The following is a 25,633-nucleotide window of genomic DNA, read 5'->3' as shown; positions in this document are numbered from 1 at the left end:
CTTCTTCCCTCCCTCCCTCTCTCTCTCTCTCTCTCTCTCTCATTGAAAGTATTACAGATTGTTGAAGAAAAGAAACATACTATATGTCACTTTTTCTGTTTCTTTTTATTATTTTTTTTCTTTTTTTATCCGACCCATGTCGAACAGGCAGCTCGATGTAATGATATCTCACGATCGCCGTTACTTATCGTTCGTGCGAAATAAAGCTAGTTGAAGTTCTTTCTCTCTCTCTCTCTCTCTCTTTCTCTCTTATTCTCCTTCGAACCTTTTTCTTTCTTTGAAAGAGCCGAAGCGTTGCTCGTTAGCGCGGAAATTGCGTGTCGTTAAAAAATTACGGGAGAGTGCGAGACGTCTCGACGTCTTTTATTATTATTTTCTTCTTTTTTTGATTTTTTGTTCTCCTTTTTTATTTCTTTTAATTTCTTTTTTTTACCACTTCGGGCGTTTGTTTTGCCGCGTCGTAAGACACGGACGGCCTAGATGCGAAAAGAATGGAAATAAAAGGGGACGACGAACAATGAATAAATTAATAAAAAAAGAAAAATTATTGGGTTGCGTCAATGAGAAAATTGCCGGAATTTTTAGTGAAAGATATTCAACATGCAATGTCTTTTCTTGTTTCCTTTTTTTTGAATAAAATATTTGTTTAAATTAAAAAAAGAAAAAAAAATATATATATATACATATACATGAGTGCATATATTAATGATTGTTTATAAAGTATAGTTTAATTAATAAAAGATGTCGGAATCATCGATATTTTATATTATAATAGAAACAATATCCAATATCTATGAAATTTATTATATATGTGCATTTTAAAATTGAATTTAGTTATTTTAATATAACGAAAGTAAATATATTGAACTGGCCAATAAATAATGAAAAAAATTTTTCTCTAAAATGTTATTGCAAATTCGTTAGAAAATACGGTCAATTTACTTTAGAAATTTTCAATCAAAAATATTGCAAATTCAATAGAAAATTTTCTTTTTCATGTTTTTCTATTTGACTATTATATATATATATATATATATATATATATATATATATATATTCATTTGGTATTTTATATTCACTGTATTCAATATTTCGAACTGTGAATATCTCCATTAGAATTATATGTTATTCAAAAATCCAACAATATAAACTATGACAAATATTATATTTACATAAAAAAAAAATATATATATATTATATTATATATATATATATATATATATATATATATATATATATATATAAAATTCTGAAAGTACTTACTAAACAAGCCAATATTTAATTGTATATATATATATATATATATATATATATATATATATATATATATATTGTGGAAAATAGAGAGAGAGAGGGGGAGGAAAGCAAGAGTGTGAGTGACAGAGATAGAGACGAGTGAGAGGAAAAGGAGGAAAAGGATGAACTTTTGCTGACGAACGGGGTTACACGGTGAAAATTCCGGTGATAACTGCCGAAAAGTGTTAGCGTTCGTTTTCTACGTTTTACAAATTGTTTTCAATATTTCATTTCACGGGCTCGACGTTAAAATGGAACTTTAAACTCGTGGCATGTAGTGGCGGCTGTCGTGAGGGAGTTCACGTTATTACTGTGCCACCACAGCACCATTTCATAGTTACTCCACAAACTTTTCAAAGCATCCATGCACTTGATCTTTTCTATTGCGCTTTATATCTTACTGTAATACATACATACATATATATATATATATATATATATATATATATATATATATATATACATATATACATATGACCTTTTTCTTCGCGGACCCTACATCCTTTTTCCTTTTACCACTCTTCTTTTTGTTCCTCCCTGCTCTCTATCTCTTTTCTTCTCGCACTTTCTTCCTTTTTTCTGTCTTTTTCCTTATATATATATATATTCTTTTTTTCTCTTTATCTATTTTTAATGCCAATCACTAATTTAAAGATGTTCCACTCTCAGTTATATAATTACTTCTCTAAGTAGCTATCTTCATCTTGAACATGATTAACCCACTCTCTTTAGCTTGATTATCGATAACAATTAAAAGGAATAAAATATAGGAAAGATTATTCTCCTTTTAGAAATCTTCTCGGTTGCTACTTCGTTTGTAACAATTTCGTCCATTTCGTTAAAGGCTTGCCGCCTGTTATCCCGTTTAACGATCTTTCTCGTTACCGATAATGCCTTTGGCATTTCGCCGTTTTCCTTACGACCTAATAAACGGAACTTTCTCTATTTTTAGAGTTTGTCTGTTAGTTATACGCAAATATAGATTATTATTTTGTCATATATATATATATATATATATATATATATATATATGTGTGTGTGTGTGTGTGTGTGTGTGTGTGTGTGTGTGTGTTTGTATATGGTAAAATACTGAAATATATACAAAGGGGAAATAAATAATAACATCAAGTTTATCTTTTGAAATCCCTGAAGAGTGAAGCAATTTTTATGTAAAAAAAAAAAAAAAAAAAAAACTTTGTATTTTTATCTCAAAAATATATTATAAAAGTGATAATATTGATCGACTCGACTCGTCACAATAATTTAATCTTATATCCTTACTTATATCGGTTATTCAATCAAAAAACAATAATATATTATTGACAGATTAATCTGATTATAAACATTATGATATAAAAGTATAATCGTACTAATCATTATCTCTCCATTGTCAGTATAAAAGGCTAATTAAATCTGTATGAAAGTAGATATAAGGAAAAACAAACAAAAATTTTACGCGATACTATTGATATTAATCGTTCTTTAAATAAAACGTACTTACATTATTCGTATATACAAGAATAATATATTCAATTAGATTTATCAATTTATTTCCTATTCGGATTTTCTCTCTCTCTCTCTCTCTCTCTCTCTCTCTCTCTCTCTCTCTCTCTCTCTCTCTCTCTCTCTCTCTCTCTCTCTCTCTCTTGTCCTTATTAGTCGATATCAAAGAATTTTCTAAATAGTTTCGAGGACATCGCGTCGTGGAGGTTATCGTACATTGGACTATTCCCAATTGTTAAATAAAGCGTAGAAAGATTGTATAAAATAGTCGGTTCCCTTCTTCTTCTTTTTTTCTTCTTCTTTTATGATAGAAAACCCGAAGAGAATCGAAGCGAAGCTGAGTAGGGGCGAGATGAATGCATCCACTGTTTCAGGGATATACAATTGAACGATGCAATTCGTCGAATGGGTTGCACTCGAGTAATTCGCTATTGAAGATCGATGCGTCAACGATGCTGAGCAGGTAGAAATTATTCGTCTCGGGATTCCGATATTCCTTCGTTGAGCGGTAAAAAATAAACGAGAAATAAAGTACACGGTAGACTAGAAGGGATTTTTTTGATTTTTCTTTTTGTTTATTTCTTTTTTTCTCTTTTCTCTCTTTCTCTCTCTCTCTCTCTCTCTCTCTCTCTTTAAATATCGTTCCTTAGCAATCGTTGATGAAAAAGGGATACAGAGAGAGGATTTCGATAATGTTCTTTTACACGAGAATAGAACGATTAGATGGGATATGTCTGGGTTTTAATGATAGGAGACAAAAAATGTATAAGTAAACAAAAATATATATATATCGATTCTTTTATTCATTCAATTATCGTGGATACAAGAGTTAGCGATTGACCAACCACAAGGTAATTAGAAGATTAAGAAAAATAAAAAGTAATTTGAATGATATACAAAGATTTTTATAGATGTATCATTATTTTATCGTTAGAAAAGATGCCTGTCTTTGTTCGTAGACTGTCTTAAAGACAATATCATTTCTAATTAATAGATTTAATTATACCAGTAACTATACCAAGTACAAGTTGATGTCATCTTACCGATTCTTTTTCTTTTTTTTCTTTCCTTTTTTAACGAATTAATTTTCTAATGGATGGCGTTATTTTTTGTTTGGGTTTTTTTTTTTTTTAAAGAGAAGCTTCAGTTGTTTCTTCAATTCTCTTTCTATTCCTCCTCAAATGATTTTGGTTTAATCACACGTGGCATGTCTTTTGGTATAATCGGGATAATAGGTACTTTTTCTTTTTTGTACTCTATTTCGTTTTCCGCAGATTGGGAAATAGGTGTAATTGTCGGGATAACATTTCCGTATTCGTTCTTGAACCAATCTACGCCAATGCCGATGTTACCGCTGCAATGTTTTCCGTGACATTCCACTCCTCCTGTTATATGAGTTTTCGCAGGCGTTGGAATTAGGATAACAGTGCCGTCCGATGTTACGAACCATTCGACGCCAACGTGTTTTGATCCATTGCTATCATCGAAATGTTCATCAGCTGGTGTTGCCGTTACAATCGGGACAAGATTTCCATCCTTAGTTTTGAACCAGTTTACTTTAACGCCAAGAATTCCTTTGCATTTCGATCCCTCGCATTGACTTCCAACCTCAACACGACCACCGAAAATGGCTACGTTGGATTTTGGTATTGGGACAAGAGTTTCATCTCCTGCTATGAACAAGTCGTCATCTGCTCCACCTTTGATGTGATTCTTGGACTCCACTTCGGGTCTGGGAACACCGACGAGACTTCCGTCTTCCGCTTGGAACCAGTCAACACCGACTTTTACGTTTCCACTGCATTTTGATCCATGGCATTCAGCCCCAACTTCAACGTGACTTTTAGCTTCTTCAGGTTTATTAATTTCCTCCGTTAGCGAGAACCAGTGGACACCAATGCCACAATGCTTCTTTCGGCATTTGACTCCGATTTTGATCTTGGCCGGTTCCTCAACTGGTATGAGGGTTCCCTCATCGTCCATGTACCAACTTCCGCCAATATTGATGCTACCTTTGCATTTCCTTCCATGGCACTTAATTCCTCCTGATATCTTGGATAAATCAGCTTCAACGTTATCCTTAAAAATAATTCATATTTGATTTAGTTTTTAAATGGAAGAAACGAAAACGAAAAAAAAAGAAAAGAAAAAAAGAAAAAGGATAAAAAATCTCGATCAAATAATAATTTCTTTTGATATTTGACGTTTGTTCTTACTTGTTCAACGTCTTCTATGTTTATAGGACCCGCAATGGCTACCGCCGCAAGGGCAAGTAAAACGACGAATGTCTTCATGTTTCAAATCCTATTACGATGAAAAAATCAATAATATATATATATATATATATATATATATATATATGTAACAGAATTGTACAAATTAAATTTTTTAATGAATATCTTAGAATATTATAATATGATATAGTCATATATATATAACGATGTATGATACTACTTACCAGTACTCCTTTAGTACCGTAGAGTTTGATTTGTAATATGTCATTTGTTGGTTGACGGTGCCTTATATACCAATGAAAAAATGAAGGGATAACGTGTACATAATTATCGGGGAATCACATGCTCGAATGACTTCCTCAAAAACATATTCGATTCGTTGATTTTGATAATAATGCGGCCTCTTTCATGTGGACTTCTCTCTTTCCCCCTATCCTCCTGCGCGTATCTTTAAGTGTCCAACATTCATTAATCCTAATCTTTATCAGTTCTATTTGTTTTCAATAATCATGTAAAAATATCACTTTTATATACGTATTATATACGTTTTATATATGTAATATATATATATATATATATATATATATATATATATATATCTCAAGATGATGTTTGCACAAGTGAGATTAAATCAATGAGCATTTAATTTCATTCTTTTTGATGATATTTTTTATTTTCTATTTTTATACAAATGTATTTCTAATGTTCTTTTAATATATTCTCTATTTTGCTTATAACATTTTTCTGTTATTTTCTTCTACTATTTATCTATTTATTATTATGCATTATCATCCTGTTATTGTATTATTTATTATTATCATCCTATTTCTCTTATGGTAGACAAAGACCATTTCAAGTAAAGTATATACTATTTTCCAATACGGATAACAACGATTATACCAGACCATTATTGTACTTACTTTACAATCGAGAAAGTTATTTAATTATATTCACTAAGCCCTTTGCCGATATTAGTTATTGATTTTAATCGAAACTCGTTCGTCCGTTCAAAATGCATTTCATTTGTTTTTTTCTTTCCTTTTTCTTTTTTGTTTCTTTTTCTTTTTTTCACGAGACATAACTGTACTATTTCGAAATGATCGAGAAAAAGAAAAATGGCGTAAGGACAAGAAAATATATAATTAGATCTTTCGATATCATTCGTTTTACGTATCCGATATAATATCTTTGTTTATTTGATGAACTCAAAAATTACGGTTCTTTTTTGTTTCCTTTTTTCTTCTCCTCCAATAGATTGCCAAATAAGCAGATTAAATTTGTTCGATATCTAATATATGAATTTATTTTAACGGAAATCTCGAGTTTACATGGAAGACGGATCGATTTCTTATCGATCGTAATACATTATTTGCTTTATTATTTTTTCATTAAAAAAATGATGTAACGAAATTTTGTAATTTTTTATTTTTTATCTTTATCGATCAATCCGATAGATCGATCGATAGATCGATCGATAGATCCGATAGATCGACAATAATTCTTAAAAACGACATTTAGACATTAAGACATTTGTAATTGATGTTCATTTGAACATTTTTCGTGTGTATCATGTTATGTTAACTTATGTTTTTTTTTCCCTTTAACTATCTTTTGACAACTACGAATCGAGTTATCTAATTGAAATTAACGAGCAGGAAGAAGACAGGAAATATTTTATCGTTCGATTTGAAGATGTAAACAATTTTAATGAGTACGGTCATTCCCCGAGTTTCATGAATTTGTATTATGGATTAAATTGAACAGCATATAGATCACATATGCTATCTATCGATCTTTATCTTTCTTCCATTTTTTTTTTGTACGATTCTATCGTCGTACTGTAATCGTGATTTCAAATACGTTCCTCTCTCCTCCTCCTATCTCGAGAATCTTAAAATTGTATTCTACGTATTTATGAATTTGTTATTTCTCTAGATTTATCTTTCTTATATATGACAAAGTTTTTTTCTCTCCTATTTTTCTCATAAAATTGAAGATAAAAAAAACAAATTGAGAATTGATTCGAATTCATTTATACATATATACATAATTGATTGATTAATTAATAATAAAAAAACTTCCTGTTCCCATTACAAAAATAAATCTATATTACGAACTAATGTAAAAAAAAAAAAAAAAGGAAAAAATTATTTTCGCTAGAATCTCCCTTTATCTCTCTTATTTTTATAATCGTCCAATAGATGTAACGTCTAACATAATTGTTCTAATTCTTCTGACAGAAATAAAAAAAAAAGAAGAAGAAAGACGTCACAAAAAAAAAAAAGAAAAAAAAAAGAAAATGGAAAGAAGGAGAAAGAAGAAAATGTCTTTTCTATCTCTGTTTAAGAACTCAATGCGACGTCACCGTCTACCAGCGAATTCGGAGAACTCGTCGACGACATGGAAAGAGACGAATTGAACTTGGAAACGGAGGAGGACGAAGATGCGGTCGAAGATATTCTTTATATGCGTGGTGCATCGTTCACGATACATTTGGACCAACCGAACGAGAACTCGACGACAAATGGAACAAAAGTGAACGGACAATTCAATGGGACATCTGAAATCCCGGACTCCGGTCTTTCTACCGTTTCTCCTCAGGTATTATCGATTTGCGTTCAATCTTACAATATATTGACATGCGTCAAATAGAGAAAACAAAAAAAAAAGAGGAATATTTTATTTTTAAGATATTCATATCGTCGTTATGATAAAAAATTGATCGCTCGAAGAGCGAATCACGTATAAATGGGATATTATGAAAAATGTCGTGGTAAAGATTATGATGAAAAAAGAAAAGAGGGAGAGGGTGGGGGAAAAGCGCAAGAAATTCTCCGTGAAATTTTTTGTTTGTTTTCTTTTTTTCTTCATTATTTATTTAAAAAACAAATCGTTTTAGAACGTCGTACAAAAAGTGATCCGCATCATTCGAGATTTTAAACGATATTTCATGCGTCTTCCTGACAAGATTACAATTATATTTTTCTCGAGAATAAATATATATCTTGTATCTGTATCCTTTAATCTCAGTCTCATTATAGAGAAATAATTGTGCATAATTAATTCAAACTCGAGTGTCATTAAAAGACGACTTTAAACGAGAAAAGAGAAATATATATATATAAATCAGTTCTCGATCACTTTCGTCGTAATAATTGCCTCATATATAACAAACTAAAGTAAAATTTATGGTTAACACGTGATGCGGATTCAACCCTCTTTTCCCTATTAGGGTAGATACACGTCCATCAGTCGTTATTTTCTTCTCTACGGCTATCCAATGGGAGACTACTGCTTATACAAAACCATTGCTCTTTTGCAAAAGCTATTCGTCTTGTCGTACCGAGTTAGAATTTTTTTTTCTTCTTTTCTTTTCTTTTTTCTCTTTTCGATGTCGGTCATCGTTTCTCTGTCATGCGGCCGTCGATGTCTCTTCAGGAGAAAAATATTTCCTGTACAGCTCTTTCTCTCTCCCCCCCCCTCTCTCTCTCTCTCTCTCTTTGTCTCTTTTCCTCTCCTTCTCTCTCCTCGTCCTCATCCTGTACAACTCTTCACTCCTCGCCTTCAACTTTTTTACCTAGCTACCAGCACTCGCTTTATTCTCTCAATTTCTCAGGACAAGGGCTCTTCGATTATTCTCCAAGCAAGGAGACTTCGACGATAACACGTCGAATTTCTTTTCTTCAAAATCAGAATAGAATAGGCAAGAGAATTCGACTTTATATATATATATATAGATAATATCTACAAGTAATTCGAACAGAATAACTAGCCGAGAAAAATTAAATAATGCAAATTTGTTTCGAACGAATCATTATTATGATATTAAAATCGTATTACAATATATAAACAAAAATAAGAATTAACGTTAAATAAGGAATACCGTTCTCAATCGAAAGATCTAAAAATTTTTTTTTCTTTTCGAATGAAGTATCATTTTTCCTTGCCAACTATGTGCGTTCTTACTTTGAAGTTCAAAAAAAAAGAGAAAATAAAAAAAAAAAATAAAAAGGAAGAGAACCAAATTATATAGAAAATTTTCAGATAACTTTTTTTCGACATGCTCGATCTAAATACACCTAAAATATTCCTCCTTCCATGTAAATTTTGTTCGAATAAAATGATTAGTCTTTTTTCTTCTTTTCTCTTTCTTCCTATCTTTCGTTTCTGACGATAAAAATAATACTTAAAAATTTGAAAATAATTTATTATAAAACATATATCATTAAATATAAAAAATAAACTTTCATTACAGGTACCAAGCACGATGCGGAAGTCATCAATGAGCGAGCTAGGTGATAGCAGCACTATAGCAAGTACCGAAGCAACCTGTACCTTGGATTGTGGACCTGGTAATTGTTTCATCGAGCCGTCCCTCGATGAAGATATTCTGGCGGTATTAGTTACCGAGAGAAATGGAAGCAACGAGGATGGATCAATGACTATGGATCTCGAGGGCAACAGCGTAGCTTTTAGACAGCAGAAGGAAGGCAACTCCTTCAGGCAGAGGTGTCAATGCCCTCTTGGTAGAGGCGGCGATCGATGTCAGCTTGGTAAACGAGACGTACTTTTTTCTTTCCTTTATAGGCTGGGACAAAAAAAAAACACCTATCCTAAAAGAGGATTGGCCAAAAAAGTACTCAGGTTATATTAGAAATCGATTGAACCTCTCTCTCGCTCGAGACGTTTTACTAAGGGCTAATTTTTTCTTTCTTTCTCTTTCTTTTTTTCATTCGGTCAAGGAGTATTCGTATTATAAAAAAAATGACCCAAATTTGTAACTTTCCAATATGTGAATGAAAAAAAAAAGAGAGGAAAAAAAATGAAAAAAGAAAAATTAGCCTTGCGTAGAAATAGCCAAGTTTTTTTACTAACTCTAGATTTTTGATATCGTTTATGAACTTCTGTTTGATTTTTTTTTTTGTGATCCAAAAAATTATAGAGCAATCAACACATACGCATTTTCCTCTTTTCTTTTTTTCCTTGTTTTGTATTTTTTTTCTTTTTTTTTTTTTACAGTTTACATTTTTTTCTCTTTTTCTTCTTTAAGACTCGGGATAAAAAAGAAAATGTTTTACCGTCATTTGCTTGAAATAACGTCGACGAAAAGGAGAGTTTAATATAAAGCTGTAATCTCGGTGAGACACGCGCGCAACTTTAGGAAGGAGTGAGTTAGAAAAAAGTAAAAGATCAACAGAAAGAGAGAAAGAGAAAGAAAGAGAGAGAGAGAGAGAGGGAGAGAGAGGAAGAAAGAAAAAGTAATGTGGCGTAAGGCAAGACTTTTGACGTTTGCATTCAACAGCTGCAATCTACAAGCTCGATGTGCACAAGTGCTTCCACATGTACAATTTTCATCGTCGCGCATGTAAAGAAAGAAAGAAAAAGAAAAAAAAGAAAGAAAGAGAGAGAGAGAGAGAGAGAGAGAGATTAAGTTCTTTCCTTTTCTTCCATTTTGTTATTTTCATTTTTAGGTTGAGAAAATCTTAATATTTTGTTGAAACTTAATATCTCTCCCGCAGTAAGATCTATAGAGATGCTCGTAAAGTATGTTTTATGTATACACTTGTAGCCTTTTTTCTTCCCTTTCTTTTCTCTCTCTCTCTCTCTCTCTCTCTCTCTCTCCCTCCCTCCCTCTCTTGTATTTCTTCTAGTTTTTTTTTCTCCTTTTTCTCTTTCTTTCCTTTTCTCTCAGAGAGCCACGTTCGTACTCACGACGACGTGCGCCGTTTTGAAATGAAAGACGTGGCTGTGGTGCGCATGCTGTGCAAACTTTTAGGAACGGCGACGTCTAAACGAGATACCGTTGCTCTATTTTATTACAAAAGACGTACACATTAATGGCCGAAAGCCTGTTTTCCTATTCGTTGAATAGTACCCTGGGTCTAATTTCTCTTCTCCGTAATTTCTTTTTATTTTTTTCTTCTCTCTCACTATTTCTCTTTCTCTCTTTCATTCTTTATTCTTCTTTTACTTCTTCTCCTTTAGTGAGATAAGAAATCATCGTTATTACGAGAATTAAATGGGAAAAGGGAAAGAACGAGAGAGAGAGAGAGAGAGAGAGAGAGAGAGAGAGAGAGAGAAAGAAAGAGCGATGTGTTTATTCTTACGGTGCGAAAAATGCGTTACTCCCGTGTAAATTTGTTTAACTTTTTAAATCATTTATAAATCATTTAGAAAGGATGATGTAAACAAAATTAGCTAAGAAAGAAAATAAGAATATTTCTAATTTGTAATTTACAATATAAAATTATATAATTTATTGTTAGTATAATTTAAAGTATTATATATATATATATATATATATATATATATATATATATATATATATATATATATTATTAACATATTATTACAAAGGAGGAATTGAAAATATTTTTGTTATATAATAATGATTATTGAATTCAAATAAAGATGAATGTATAAGACGCGTTTCAATGTCATTTGTTAAAGATTTACTCAATGACGATCGATATTAGAACGTATGGACTTATGTATGTAAACACGCGATAATAAATATCTCATGTTTTTATTTTCATTCTTGTTTCAGAAGTCGAAGTGAGATCACCGAGATTTACGGGGTCAGGCTGGTTGGCATTTCCAGCGCTAAGGGCGGCTTACAAGCACGTACAATTAGAGTTAGAATTTCGACCGGAAGCATGGGACGGTGTACTGCTTCTTGCCGGCGAACGAGACGATCTTCAGGGTGATTTTATGGCCCTTATATTGCATCATGGTTTTATCGAATTCAGGTAATGAATCAATTAAATAAATATATATATATATGATATGTATATATATGACGTATTTTACACATTCGAGTATCAAGAAACGACAAAATAAATTCGACGTGGCATATCGTTCTTTTGTTATCTGAAAATAAACTTTTCAAAAGTCAGATTTATTTAATTAATTGAATGAAAATAAATTGATTAATTGACTAATATCAATATATAATAATATGACAAATAAAAGAATCTTTTCATTTTTATCTTCTTCCTTATCACGTTTCTATATACAATACATTTATGTTTTTGCATCAATGCTTACGGTATATGTATGTACAATTGTATGCGAAAGAGTTTAGATATTTTATGCGTATTTATAAAACAGATTTTGCACAATATACATAGTACATTATATATATATATATATATATATATATATATTTATATATAAATAAATTTAATATAGATACATATAGTATCTATATATGTATATGTTTATTTATTTATTTATTATTGGAATACACGTCCAGAAGAGCACGTCGAATCGAATGATGCAACACCCTTCAAGGCCCATTTTCTTTTGGTTCATGCATATATTCATTTGATGAGAAGATTCGCGTATGCACTGGAAACACGCGATTCTCTCGCGGAAAAGCTATGCATAAGTTGGTATTAAAGATTCGTGAGCCTAGGCACGTCTCGTCGTGGTCCTCTTCTTCGTTCTTTCGCGTGCCTCTCAACGTCATATACGCATACACATACATATACGTTATTATATATATATATATATGCACACATATAGATACATTCTATGTGGAACCTATAAGGGCGAATGCACGTATATATATTTTTTTTTACTTGTATCAGTATCAATGTCAGTGTCTGTGTCTGTGTCTGTGTCTGTATCTGTGTCTGTATCTATGTCTGTCTGTTCCTATATGTGTTTCTCTCTGTCGTGTCCGGAAATCTCAGAGAACGAGAACGACGTGCCACGGTTTGAAACGCGACCGTGGAATGAAACTTAAAGTTCAATTTAGGTGTCTTCTACGCGGTAGATAGATATGCCTTGGTACAATATATGCAATTTGCATATTCGTCGTCACAAATGATTTATATACGTTCGTAAACGATCTTTCCCTGTGACACTTTGTTTCCTTTCATTGCGAGATTCACGTATATAAATATAAATATAAATATATATATATATTTTTTTTCGTTCTTTTTTGATTTCTTTTTTTTCGACACACAACACGCGAAAGAAAAAGAAAGGAACAAAATTTTTCTTCTCTCTCTTTCTCTCACTCTCTCTCCCATATTCTTTCATTTATCTCGTAGAATTATTTTTCTTTTTTTTTTTTTTACGTTTTCCGTTAATTTATACATCGAGATTTTCGTATAAATTAAAAGAAGAAAAAAAACGAAACATTTTTTAATCATTTATTCGGAAGTAATAAAAATCTTTCTATTCCTTTTTTCTTTTTTTGCAACGGATGTATATATATATATATTTTTTTTTCCCCGTTTCTTTTTCCATTACTTTCAATATTCGAGTCATTTTGGTATATCGGTTTGCATCGGTCCATATACAAATTCTCTCTGATCCTTGTAAAAATCGAGAATCAATGTAATAGTTTTTGAAATTTATTTCTTGTTTTTTGTCGTTATTTCTCGTACCCTTTAAAAGAATGTATTTCATTTTCTTATTTTTTTTTTCTTTTTTTCTCCCCATTTTACTCTTTCTCTTTTCGTTTCTTTTTAATTGAAATTTATATCCCCTTGTACGAGGAAAAATTGTAAACAAGTGGCTCTCTTTTTCCTTTTCTATATCGCGAATAGACGATATACCTCGATTTAAATAATTTTCGGTAAACGAATTTTCGAAGCTTTTTAGTATAGAAAAGCTATGATTTTCGTCGACTTTTTGCGAGACTTCTTATTCGTCGATAAATGATGATATATTGTTTCTTTTCTTTTTTTCCTTCTTTTTTCTTTTCTTCTTCTTCTCTCTCTCTCCATCTCTTCTTTCTTTTTCTCTCTCTTTCTCTTTCTTTCTTTTTTTCCATCTGTCTTTCTCTTTCATCTCGTCAAGGTTCGATTGCGGAAGTGGCGCGGGTACCGTGAGAAGCACGCAAACGGTGAAGCTCAACGAGTGGAACACTTTGAGCGTCTATCGGCATCGTTGGGACGCCTGGATACAGCTGAATCAGGAAAAGCGTGTGCAAGGAAGATCGGAGGTGAGTGTTTCTCGGCTTATCTTGATATCTAACACGATATATCTTCCGTTTTCATTCTATTCTCTTCCTTTCTTTCTTTTTCTCTCTCCCTATATCCAGCTAACCCCTTATTCCCCTATCCCCCTGTATTCAAGTTTACAAGACTATTGAATTTTTCTTTGCTTTTTTCCTTACCTTTCCTTTCTCTCTTTTTTCTTTGTTTTTTTTTTCTTTATTTATTTTTCTTTTTTTTTTTTTCTATTCGAGTCAGCGAATTCTTCGCACCTTTCTACGTACGTAATGTTTACCTTCTTCTCTTATCTTTAGTTGTTTCCATTTAAATAGACAATATGCATGATCAATTCGATAAGCTTTTGAAAAGAAAAAAGTAAAAAAATCAATAAAATACGTGTAATGATTAAAAGATATAATTTATGAATTAAATATATAATGTAATTTATGTTTTTCTTTCTTTTCTTTTTTTTTTCGTAACTATCCATGTATTAATCTATTTTGTTTAACAATCACTTTTCGTTAATGTTTTCTCGTCAGAAAGTCAATGAATTCGTTAATTTTATAATTTCATTGACACACGTTTTATACATTAAATATTAACACATTGTGTACAGCGCTCTACGAGTTCAATACGAGCTCCCAAGGCCCGCACATTTTTGAACGCTTCAAGTATTATAATAATTATCCACATAAAGATGGTGCCAATATCCGAAATACGGTGTAAGAATCGTAAAGTTTCATTACCCTGGTAACGTAAGAAAAACATTTGTCTACTTTGGTTACTTAAGTCATCGATTCAGTCGAAAAAACATGAAAACGCGAGATATCTTTCGTGACTCGTACGCAATGTGTTAATAGTCCATAATGAATTCAAGGACGAAAGTATAGAAAAAAAAAAGAAGAAAGTTGGTTTAACCAAATGTCTATAATGTTCAAGCACAAGGTTTTCTTTCTCAATTTTTTTTGCTTTTTTTCCTTTTTTTTTTTTTTTTTTTTATACACTAACTCTCGTCGTTTAATCGAACAAAGTTGATGGAACGCGTTTCTTCTTTGAAAATTAAATCGTTCAAAATAATTAAGTCCCGAAAGAAGAAGAAATTCGTCAAATAAAATATTTTTCAAGTAAACGAAGTGGCATATTTTAAACGGGATACAAAGTGATACATACACAGGAAATTAAATTGCCGCACAAGTAGTTTAAAGATTTTTGAGTAAATTCTATTCGACGTACGGATAGATGTACAGAGAGAGAGAGAGAGAGAGAGAGAGAGAGAGAGAGAGAGAAGAAAGTATATATCCGGGATGAGATGAAACGTCTTCTTAATCGTCGAGTCGCGAAGTCTTTGAAATCTCAGTGCTTTAAACGTTCCAAAAGAGTCCGACGTTGATTCATGAGTCGACGAAAGCTAGAAAGCGAGCAAGAGAGAGAGTGAGAGAGAGAGAGAGAGAGAGAGAGAGAGAGAGAGAGAGAGAGAGAGAGAGAGAGAGCAATAACTACGAACATTTTCCACTAACTTGAAAGTAAAATTTTCAATTGAACCACGTATATATAAGTCACTTTTTTCTCTCTCTCTCTCTCTTTCTTCGAGTTCTGTTTCGTATACCAACAACATTAATGTCTTTCTCGTTTCCCTATTGGATTTAATACAAATTCATAATGTTATATTTTTAAATAGATACTATTAAATGTTATTTTTCTTTCTCTTTCTCTTTCTCGTTCTCTTTCTCGTTCTCTTTCTCTTTCTCTTTCTCTTTCTCGTTCTCTTTCTCTTTCTCTTTCTCATTCTCTTTCTCTCTCTCTCTCTCTCTCTACTTTTTCTTTTTTTTTTTTTTTGATATATATATATATATTTTTCTTCTTCCTTATTTTGATTAATGCACTTTGAAAAAAGAAAAGCAAAAAAAAATGAAAAAGAAGAAAAATTCCATCGAGCGAACATCACGAGGACATTATGAAATTTAATATTTATTCGTAAATGCGTAGTAATGAGAGAAGAAGAGAGAAAGAGAGAGTGCAGCAGGATTATACGATCGTTAATGACAGAATTCAGTGGAACGCTCGACGATATTATAGAAATGTTGGTCCTTTATAATTCTCGGTCGGGTGCTCGCGTAATCATAATTCACAACGCTTCTGACGCTACTCCAGACGGTGCAAACAATTAATTCAATATGTTTAAGTACATATATATATGTATGTATGTATGTATGTATATATATATATATATATATATATATATGTGTGTGTGTATATATATATATGTTCTATTTGAAAAGATCAGATAAGAATATTATCGAAATTATTAATGATAACGAAAAGTGTCTTGAACGATCGGAAAGATTGTTAGATTCGAAGGTAGGATATCATTTAATATTTTTTTCTTTTTTTCTTTTTTTTTTCCTCTATTCCTAGACTCCACATCGTAGTAAAAATTTTAATGTTGTCGATATGTTTTATTTTCTCTTCAATAACGAAATGGATTTTTATTAACTGTATATTTATTTATTTATATCTTTTATATATATATATATATAGATATATATATATATATATAATTAATATCCATACAAGTTTATTGACCAACTCTCAATCCGTTTGAATATATACGATTTAATATATATCTTCCGCTCTTTCTCTCTCTCTCTCTCTCTCTCTCTCTCTCTCTCTCTCTCTCTTTTCTTCTTTTTCATTTCCAATTTTTTATTATTTATCATGTTTTATATACATATCTTAGGGGATATATATATATATATATATATATATATATATATATATTTCTCTTTATTTCTCTAAAGTTATGTCAAACACGTAGTTTTATCAGAGCAATCTATTATTGTTTATTTAAAAAAAAAAAATAATGGTGTCGAAGGCATGTTAAAGCATTTTTCACAGAACTGATCGAATTTGTCTACAGATTATTTTACCTCAACTTTTTATTCCGAAACACGAATAGTTTCAACAATATATTTCTGCAGATTGATTCAAATTGAAAACACTTTATATAATACATATATATATATATATATATATATATATATATATATATTTATGTATACATATGTATACATATATTTATATAATACATATATATATATATATATATGCATACATATGTATGTATATTTACCATCTTTCTCTCTCTCTCTCTCTCTCTCTCTCTCTCTCTCTCTCTCTTTCTCTCTTTCTCTCTTTCTCTCTTTCTCTCTTTCTCTCCCTCTCTTTATTTTTGTACAGTGTATCGAGTAAATTTCAGAAAAAAGAAAGAACGTAAATCTGTCCGAAATGAAAATTTATTGCTTTTGATTACTGACCGTGCAGAATCCACTTGTTACATATTCGATTAAAAAGAAAATAATAAAAGATAAAATAAAGAAAGATACGAATCCTAATATAATATAGGTATATGCATGTATATAAAATGAAAAAAAAAATGAAGAAATGTGTAATACAAAGAAGTGGGTCAAAATTTTATTGGCTTTAAAAATTAATTATCCTTTTTCTTCAAAGACAATAAAATTATAATCTTTTGATCAATATATGTATATACGTACATATATACGTATAGAATGTTATATAAGAGATCTTAATTATATATATATATATATATATATATATATATATTAATTTTCTAATATCTCTAGCAAATATCTTATATATTATACAAACGTATTAAAGTACAATTTCGCGCAGAATTTAATTATTTAACAAATATTGAATAATTTATATTATTATTTTTTAATCGAATAAAAAGCAACTGTATCTAACACACATACACACTGTTTCTATTTTGTCAACATGGCGCATTTAATGGAGGAATAAATTAACGAAGAGAGAGAGAGAGAGAGAGAGAGAGAGAGAGAGAGAGAGATATTTTTGTTTCACTAATGTCATCGATAAAACGATTGACCAACGAATTGCTCGAATCCCATATCGGTTCTTTATTAGATCAATAATTATCCGAACGTGCTCGACGTCACGAAGCATCGCTTCGAAATTGCAGGGCTTATTTTCGAGGATTACCTTCCGCGAGCCCCTCTTCGTTGGTGGACCGGGAAATACGAGCGGCCTCGAGAGGCTTCCAGTGAGAACTGGATTCAAAGGTTGCATCCGACATTTGGAGGCGAACGAGCACCGTTACCGTTTCCCCTTGGCACCCCAGGGCGACGCAGCCAATGGTTTCGACGTTGGTAAGAACCACTTTTCTTGACAATTTTTTTGTTGGACTTTCCTTTTTCTTTTCTTTAGACACGGAAAGAAAAATGAAAAAGTAAAATAATAATAATAATAATAATCGTCTACGTTGAATGGGCCAAGAGAATAGTTCTTAAGTCAAGATTCTGAAAAGCGATTACTCCTCCTTCAAATCGGAAAGACCTAATTTCTTCCTGGATTTAAAAAAGAAAAAAAAAAGAAAAAAGGAAAAGGAAAAAGAAAGTAATAATAATCGGCCTATAAAATGTTTCCAAGAAAGAATTATTTTCTATTATGAGATAGTTAGAAATTTAATACGAATTCACGTGTAATACCATTAAGTGATTGGTAGGAATAAAGCGCATGTGTATCGCACAAACGCGATATTTTTAAATTCCGTTGCGAAGCAAAAATATGTTAAGACATTTCAATTCAGTTCTCGAGATATAATCATCCGTTACATTTTCCATTACGTCGAGAACAATATAAAAAAAATTGCGCGTCGAGAGATATGAAAACAAAACCAAAAAAAAAAAGAAAAAAAGAAAAAAAGGAAGAAACAAGAAAGAAAAGAGAGAGAATAAAAAATAGAAAATTAAATGAATCCTCGAGAATGTAGTGAAGCATTACGAAGAAAGGTTCATGGAATTATTTGTTTCGTATGACTTCATATATCTGTAAAAAGTAAAAAGATAAAAAAAGAGAAGGAAAGGTGGGGAAATTAAAGGTGTCAGGGACGAAGGAAGAGAGAAACTAAGCGAATAAAAGTAAAATCGGAGATATATATATATATATATATATATATATCTCCCGGTGGTGAGGTACATCTCGGATTTTAATTACGAACGTTTAAGGGACGTTTAATTAAATCACTCGAATTACTCGGCCCTTTCAGAGGAATGTACGGCGGATAGGTGCAGCAAAGTGCCATGCGCCCATGGTGGAAAATGTCTGACAACCGGTGGTGACACTGCAGTGTGTCTCTGTCCCCTTGGATACACCGGTGATCTCTGTGAGACTAGAGTAGACCTTCAGGTAAATATACGCACGTACACATACACATGCGAACGCACACACATATATGTTTTATTATCGATAATTTTTCTTCTCTCTTTTTTTTATTCTTTTTTTCTTTTTTCTTTTTTCTTCAGACACAATCGCATTGTACGTAATGTATACGTTCCATTTTAATAAATATAATAAAAATTACTAATGATAATGAAAATTGTCTGAATCACAAGTAGGTGCGCGCATACATATGCTCATAAAATCTGAAAGCGTAAGAGAACATAAATATTTCATTGTCTTTCTAATTTATTAAACTTTTAAAAGAATATCTTTCATAACAGATCAGTTATTATGTGTCTCAATGAAAATATGAAAAATAATAACGAGAGAGAGAGAGAGAGAAAGAGAGAGAGTGAATGAGTTAGATTTATCCTTTTTCGAAAAATACTTTTACCAACGAGACTTTTATTTAAGACACAAAATTTCCAAATTTTTATATTCTATATTCGCGCGAATCGTATATAGTTAGGCACTTACTTAATGTAGGTCTCTATAACTCGACGGGAACACATATCCCATGAAAGAAAAATTTTCTAATGCATCTTTCCTTTAGTTACTTTTATTACTGCAGTATTCCGTTCATTTTATTAAAAAAAAAAAAAAGGAAGAAAAAAAAAGAAAAAGAGAGAAAGAGAGAGAGAAAAGAAACGTTCATAAATTTTTAATATTTTCTAATTTTTTTATTGGAACGAAGATGACGACGACGATGACAATAATAATTTGCAAAGTTAATGAAAATTATTATTTAAGAGAATTTATATCTTTCTTTTTTTTTGCGCATAATCGATTTTATCGATTTTACTTATTATTCATTTTTCTCTCCTTCTTCTTTTTCTTCTTCTTCTTTTTTCTCTTTTATTTCGATCATTTTATTCTCTTTCTCTCTCTCTCTCTCTCTCTCTCTCTCTCTCTCTCTCTCTTTCTCTTTCTCTTTCTCTCTCTTTCTCTCTCTCTCTCGCTCTTTCTTTCACACTTGAAGGAAAAAAAGACATATTCGTAAAGTTTCTCGGATCTTCGACTTTTCTTGGTAAGAAACCAATGTGGAACATACTTTCATCCATTATTCAGATATCTGGAATCCGTCGATCCTGCTGGATGGATGATCGTACATGTGATATTAACTTGTTAGAGAAAAAGAAGAAATATATATAAATTTTCATATAACGCGTTATCGTATCATATAAATAACAGTTATATAATTGATCGAAATTTAGAAAAGAAATTAATAAAATCTATCTAATCTAATATTTTAATTTCATTCTCGTCGAAGTAATTATCATTTAGATTATTATTTCATTGTCGATAATTTAAAAATTTTTCGACGATCGGTCATTTTGAAAATAGATTCGTTTTAAAACGAACGATCGATTGATGCCGAACGTTTTTAAAATAGAAAAATTTTATCGGATAGACTTTTCAATTTTTTGCCATTTATTAATGCAAAAATATCGAAAGATCTTAAAATACAAAGAATATAGAACTATGTAAAAGATGATGGATTTATTTTTCTCATTTTTTATAACTTTTTTTTTTATAAATTTTTTAAGAATAGCAAACAGGATTTCACCGTATTAAAATTTGTAAGAAAGGTAACAAGAGATGGAATTAAAATGAGTAATTTAAAATCTGAGAAAGAGAGAGAGAAAGAGAGAGAGAAAGAGAGAGAGAGAGAATGAGAATGAGAGAGATAAAGACAGACAATTCGTTAGCAAGATAGCTTTATCGTTTCGATCGAAGTATGCTGATTCTAGGTTTGAATAATTCTCGGAGTTTACACGTTCAACTCTCCCTCCTGACTAGGTGTAGAATATTCAGTTGGTCTTTGTCGATATTTCTCGATGTTGATTCGAGAGAAGAGGTGTACGTCTTTCTCGGTCACGTTTTAGGAGATTGCTCATATAAACGGTATACTTCTACGCAAGAATAAAAAGAGTTAGACAATTAGATAAATAGATAGATAGATAGTTGGATGGATAAAAGTAAAATGTTGCAAACATTCATATAAAGATCTGATTATTAACATTACAGCAAATGGTTTTGACTAATAGATTAACTCGAGTAAATATTAGAAACGTTCGACCAACCGTTTATCTATAGCTATAGGCTGAATTTCCAATTCATGGTTTACATACGCACGAAAACATCTATACACGTCTGCTTACTCTCGTACGAACGTACATACAAACAAGCAAATATAGATACATACACACACATACACACATATACACACATCTACATCCGTACGTATATACGTGTCCATTCATAGTGAATGGGTTCGTGAATGAGCAAACATTTAGTTTCACTGAGCATGCGTTTTAGATGTACGTGCGAATTAGAAGAGATTTACCCTGTTATAAAATAAACATATATATATATATATATATATATATATATATATATATATATGTTTGTATGTACGTATGTATGTATGTATGGGGGTGTCAACCTTAGTTGAATTTGATCAAAAATATTTTCTAATAATTTTCTGAATTATTCCTGAGAGAAACGATAACAAATATTTGAAGTATACTTTCGATCAGACGATATCAGATAATTCCTTTGTATTTTATCTTTTGTTATTGAACACGTTTCTCCTGTTGACACAATAAATTTACTTTAGTCTTAACTACGTTCTTTCTCTCCCTCTCTCTCTCTTTCTCTGTCTATCCATCTATCTATCTATTTATCTATCTTTATCTCTATCTGTATTTTATTCAACCAATCGAAAATCAAAACTGTTGTACTCGTACTTAAAAAAAACTATAGATCAGAGTAATAGCTCTTTCGATAATGGAAACTAACTCTTATCTTCTTGTTAGCGTGCGAGAGTTTCTAGCAATCGAGACGATAGGATCGCATTAGAAATCTTGAAAAGTTTTCTTTTCGTAAAATAGAGTACGTCTTTGGACGTCGATTCCTTTCCGATTTCGATTCTATTTTCTTTTCTTCCTCCATTTTTCTTTTTTCCTTTTACTTTTTCTTTTTTTTTTTTTTTTTTTTTTTAGATAGTAGATAAAGTCGAAGAAGAAAATGTATGAAAAGTTTTGATGAAAAAATTCTTTCCCTTTGCAAACTAGTTCCAAAGAATTAGAGTTTCTATGAAATTTCTTTTGAAAGAAAGGGTCATACGTGTTACTACTTTTTGAATAAATGTTTCTTCTTTTTTTTTTTTACTTTGTTTCTACGTTGAAAAAAAAAATATATATATATATATGGGGAAATTAGATCAGCAAGGTAAACATGATTTTAAGATAGTAATCGTCGTCGTGTAGGCTAAAATCTTTAGATCCTGCGTCAAAGCCTTTACTCAACCCAATTTCGTTTTATGAACGAGAGAGAGAGAGAGAGAGAGAGAGAGAGAGAGAGAGAGAGAGGGCACTGACTAACGAACGAACCTTGACACTAATGGCCGAGTATTTGCCTTACACGTAACATTCACTTCCGCAGTTTTCGACCTCTAACTTATTACAGCGATTAACAGTCTTAAAAGGATTTCTGACATTGTCTGCGTAGAGAATAAATGTTCTATAGGAGAACATTCGGAGATTTACAATTAGGAACACAAATTACGAAGGTGTATACAAGTCGACGTATTTAACGATAATTTATTATCGAGAAAAATGATTCAGCTAAAAATTTTATACGGTTATTTTATTAACAGTTAACGTACGTACTTTAATCTATAATCGTCGTAATTTATAATCGTTTTCACGTGGGTATTATGATATTTTCATAGTTTCTTTTTTTATCTTATCAGAAATATATGTATATATGTTATCGGAAATAGTATCAAATGTTATAAATCTGAATAATAACGAATCAAAATAAATAAATACTATCTACTGATCTAAATATTTATGTGTGTGCATAAAGATATTAATATTAAATATATTATACGCCTCGAAATAGGCAATACTCTTCACTTATTGATAATTACGGTTGCAAGTATTATCCGTTGGTTAGAAACTTTTGGTGCAACCCCTCGTGATATGCAACCTTTCGTGCGTACATGTATAATAGTAATATAAATCAAGTTTTTCAATGATAGATGGAACGAGGTATGACGTGATAATAAACTTTCGAACGAATAAGATATATCTGACATATAGATAAATATTTCTGTAAATATTAATAAATAATAGATTATTGAAGTATTATTAATTGATTAATAAAGATACGCGCACACACAGAGACACATTTAAAATTTCAAATAAATCAAGATGAATAATTATTTCTGTATTATTAATGACTATTTATCCTTTAATTTTTATAGGTACCATCGTTTAATGGGTCATCCTATTTACGTTATCCAGGATTAGGTGATGCTTCACTCTCCTGGTTAGAATTATCCGTGACCTTAAAGCCTACGGCTCCCGACGGTGTTATCATTTACAATGGGCATCACAGTGATGCTTCCGGTGATTTTATCGCCCTTTATCTTTCTTCGGGATACGTACATTTCACCTTCGATTTAGGAACTGGAGCAGCAAGCTTAAGGTCTATCGATTTCTATATTGAAACGTTTAATTATAAACCATTGTTATATTTTCTTCCTTTTTTTTTTTTTATCTTTCTTCATTATCTTTTCTCGTCAATAAAAAATATCATTAATATTCCGTTACAAAGTATGCCGTTTGGCATAATTTTATAAAAAAAAAAAAAATCACTCACCTAATCGTGCCATTGGGATTTGTCATTATTAATTTGATTCGAAAAATTAAAAAAGAAAAAACTGTCTCACTTATTATCATTGTTAATTTTAATGTTTATTACTATTGTTATTATTATTATTATTATTATTATTATTATTATTATTATTATTATTATTATTATTATTATTATTATTATTATTATTATTATTACTATTATTATTACTATTATTATTACTATTATTATTACTATTATTATTATTATTATTATTATTATTATTATTATTATTATTATTATTATTATTATTATTATTATTATTATTATTATTATTATTTTAGAACCGACAACCCAGTTCATTTAGGAGAATGGTTAGAAATCAAAGTATCAAGGACCGGTCGTTTGGCATCTCTCAAAGTCGAGGACGATCCAATTCGAGAGATTTTGGCACCAGGCGCATACACGCAATTATTTTTACCATTGAATCTTTATCTCGGTGGTGCACCATCGCCCGATCTCTATTCGCTCAAACTTAAAACAACGAGCAGCTTCGTCGGTTGCATTCAAAGCGTCATTCTTAATCGACGTGAGGTAAATTGAAATGAACGAAAATAAAATGAAATGAAATTTCACAAAGAAATTTCATTAGATTTAACCGATAATCATAAATTTTCGATATTATCGTTCTATAGTTTAATATAATATATACGAAATTGAATAGGAAATTTTAAGAAAATAAAATCCATAATGAAATTAAATATTTCAATGAAATCGTGTTTATATCGTATTTTCGCACTAATTACAAATCATTATGAATTATCGATTTTAGCTTAATAATTGAGCTTTTAATAGTCCTGAAAATTGATAGTAGAACGTATCCAAATTAACGATAACAATCTCTCTCTTTTCGTCAATACGTAATTGTATTATACGATACAATTGCATATTGGACAAATAATATAATAATATGTCCAATAATGTACGTTCGTGAAATATCAAATGGACGTATAATATGTTTACAAATATAATCTGGTAACAAAAAACAGGATACAATATGTGTTTACATATACATGATATCATTGTATGTTATTACATTCGTGTATTTTTCTATTCTTTATTCTCTTGCATTTGTCTTTTTCTGTTTTTTATTTTTTTCCTTTCTTTTTTCGAAAAGTCCATTTCTCGTGAGTATTGGACATTTATATACATTCGCGTGTTACCTTTCAGATCGGTATCTTGGCTGAGGCCTTGGGTGGTATGAACGTTGGAAATTGTGGTCACGCTTGCGAGGCCAGGCCTTGCGGAGACGCTGAATGTCGACCTCTGCGAGATCGATTCACTTGTCGATGTCATACCGGTGTACCCCATCCATGCCCAGCTTTGGATGATTATACGTTGTTAACGTCGATGCGTGGTAATAACGTCAACGTACCACCACCGACGATATTTAAAAATTCTGTGCCTAGTTTTACTGGAAGCGAAAGTTATCTTCATTATAATGACGCTGATACTATGAAGAGGTATATACATATATACATACGTACATATGTGTGTGTGTGTGTGTGTGTATATAATACTTTCACAGATTTATCTAAATTATGTTAGAAAATAATAATCGACATTTATAATGTTGAGATTAAAGCTATTGGAAGAACATGTATATTTTAAAACGTTTATTTTAAATTATATATTGGAAAATATTATTATAATCTTTTAGAATCTTTATAAAAATTATAAGAG

General features: G+C 30.9%; 2 protein-coding genes across 12 annotated transcripts in view; one reads left to right on the top strand and one right to left on the bottom strand.

Moving 5' to 3' along the window:
* The window catches only part of LOC124430636 (pikachurin), a 41,072-nt gene that overhangs the window by 14,421 nt on the left and 1,018 nt on the right, over positions 1–25,633 (top strand). For all 11 annotated transcript variants that reach the window (XM_046977511.1, XM_046977504.1, XM_046977510.1 and 8 more), the window contains 9 exons: positions 7,381–7,634; positions 9,289–9,586; positions 11,581–11,782; positions 13,848–13,992; positions 17,988–18,174; positions 19,074–19,213; positions 23,520–23,743; positions 24,235–24,484; positions 25,121–25,413. In XM_046977511.1, the coding sequence (XP_046833467.1) occupies positions 7,381–7,634; positions 9,289–9,586; positions 11,581–11,782; positions 13,848–13,992; positions 17,988–18,174; positions 19,074–19,213; positions 23,520–23,743; positions 24,235–24,484; positions 25,121–25,413 (1,993 nt within the window). The remainder of the gene's footprint in view (positions 1–7,380; positions 7,635–9,288; positions 9,587–11,580; positions 11,783–13,847; positions 13,993–17,987; positions 18,175–19,073; positions 19,214–23,519; positions 23,744–24,234; positions 24,485–25,120; positions 25,414–25,633) is intronic.
* LOC124430638 lies at positions 3,580–5,326 on the bottom strand. The gene is made up of 3 exons (XM_046977514.1): positions 5,258–5,326; positions 5,016–5,103; positions 3,580–4,878 (listed from the first exon to the last, which is right to left on the bottom strand). Exons 2-3 carry the CDS (start codon positions 5,091–5,093, stop codon positions 3,967–3,969), a joined length of 990 nt encoding a protein of 329 aa, XP_046833470.1. The 5' UTR covers positions 5,094–5,103; positions 5,258–5,326; the 3' UTR covers positions 3,580–3,966.

The sequence above is a fragment of the Vespa crabro genome, chromosome 19 (assembly GCF_910589235.1).
Source record: "Vespa crabro chromosome 19, iyVesCrab1.2, whole genome shotgun sequence".
NCBI lineage: Eukaryota > Metazoa > Arthropoda > Insecta > Hymenoptera > Vespidae > Vespa > Vespa crabro.
Note: the sequence above shows the minus strand (reverse complement) of the source record. Positions and strands in the feature narration are given on the sequence as shown.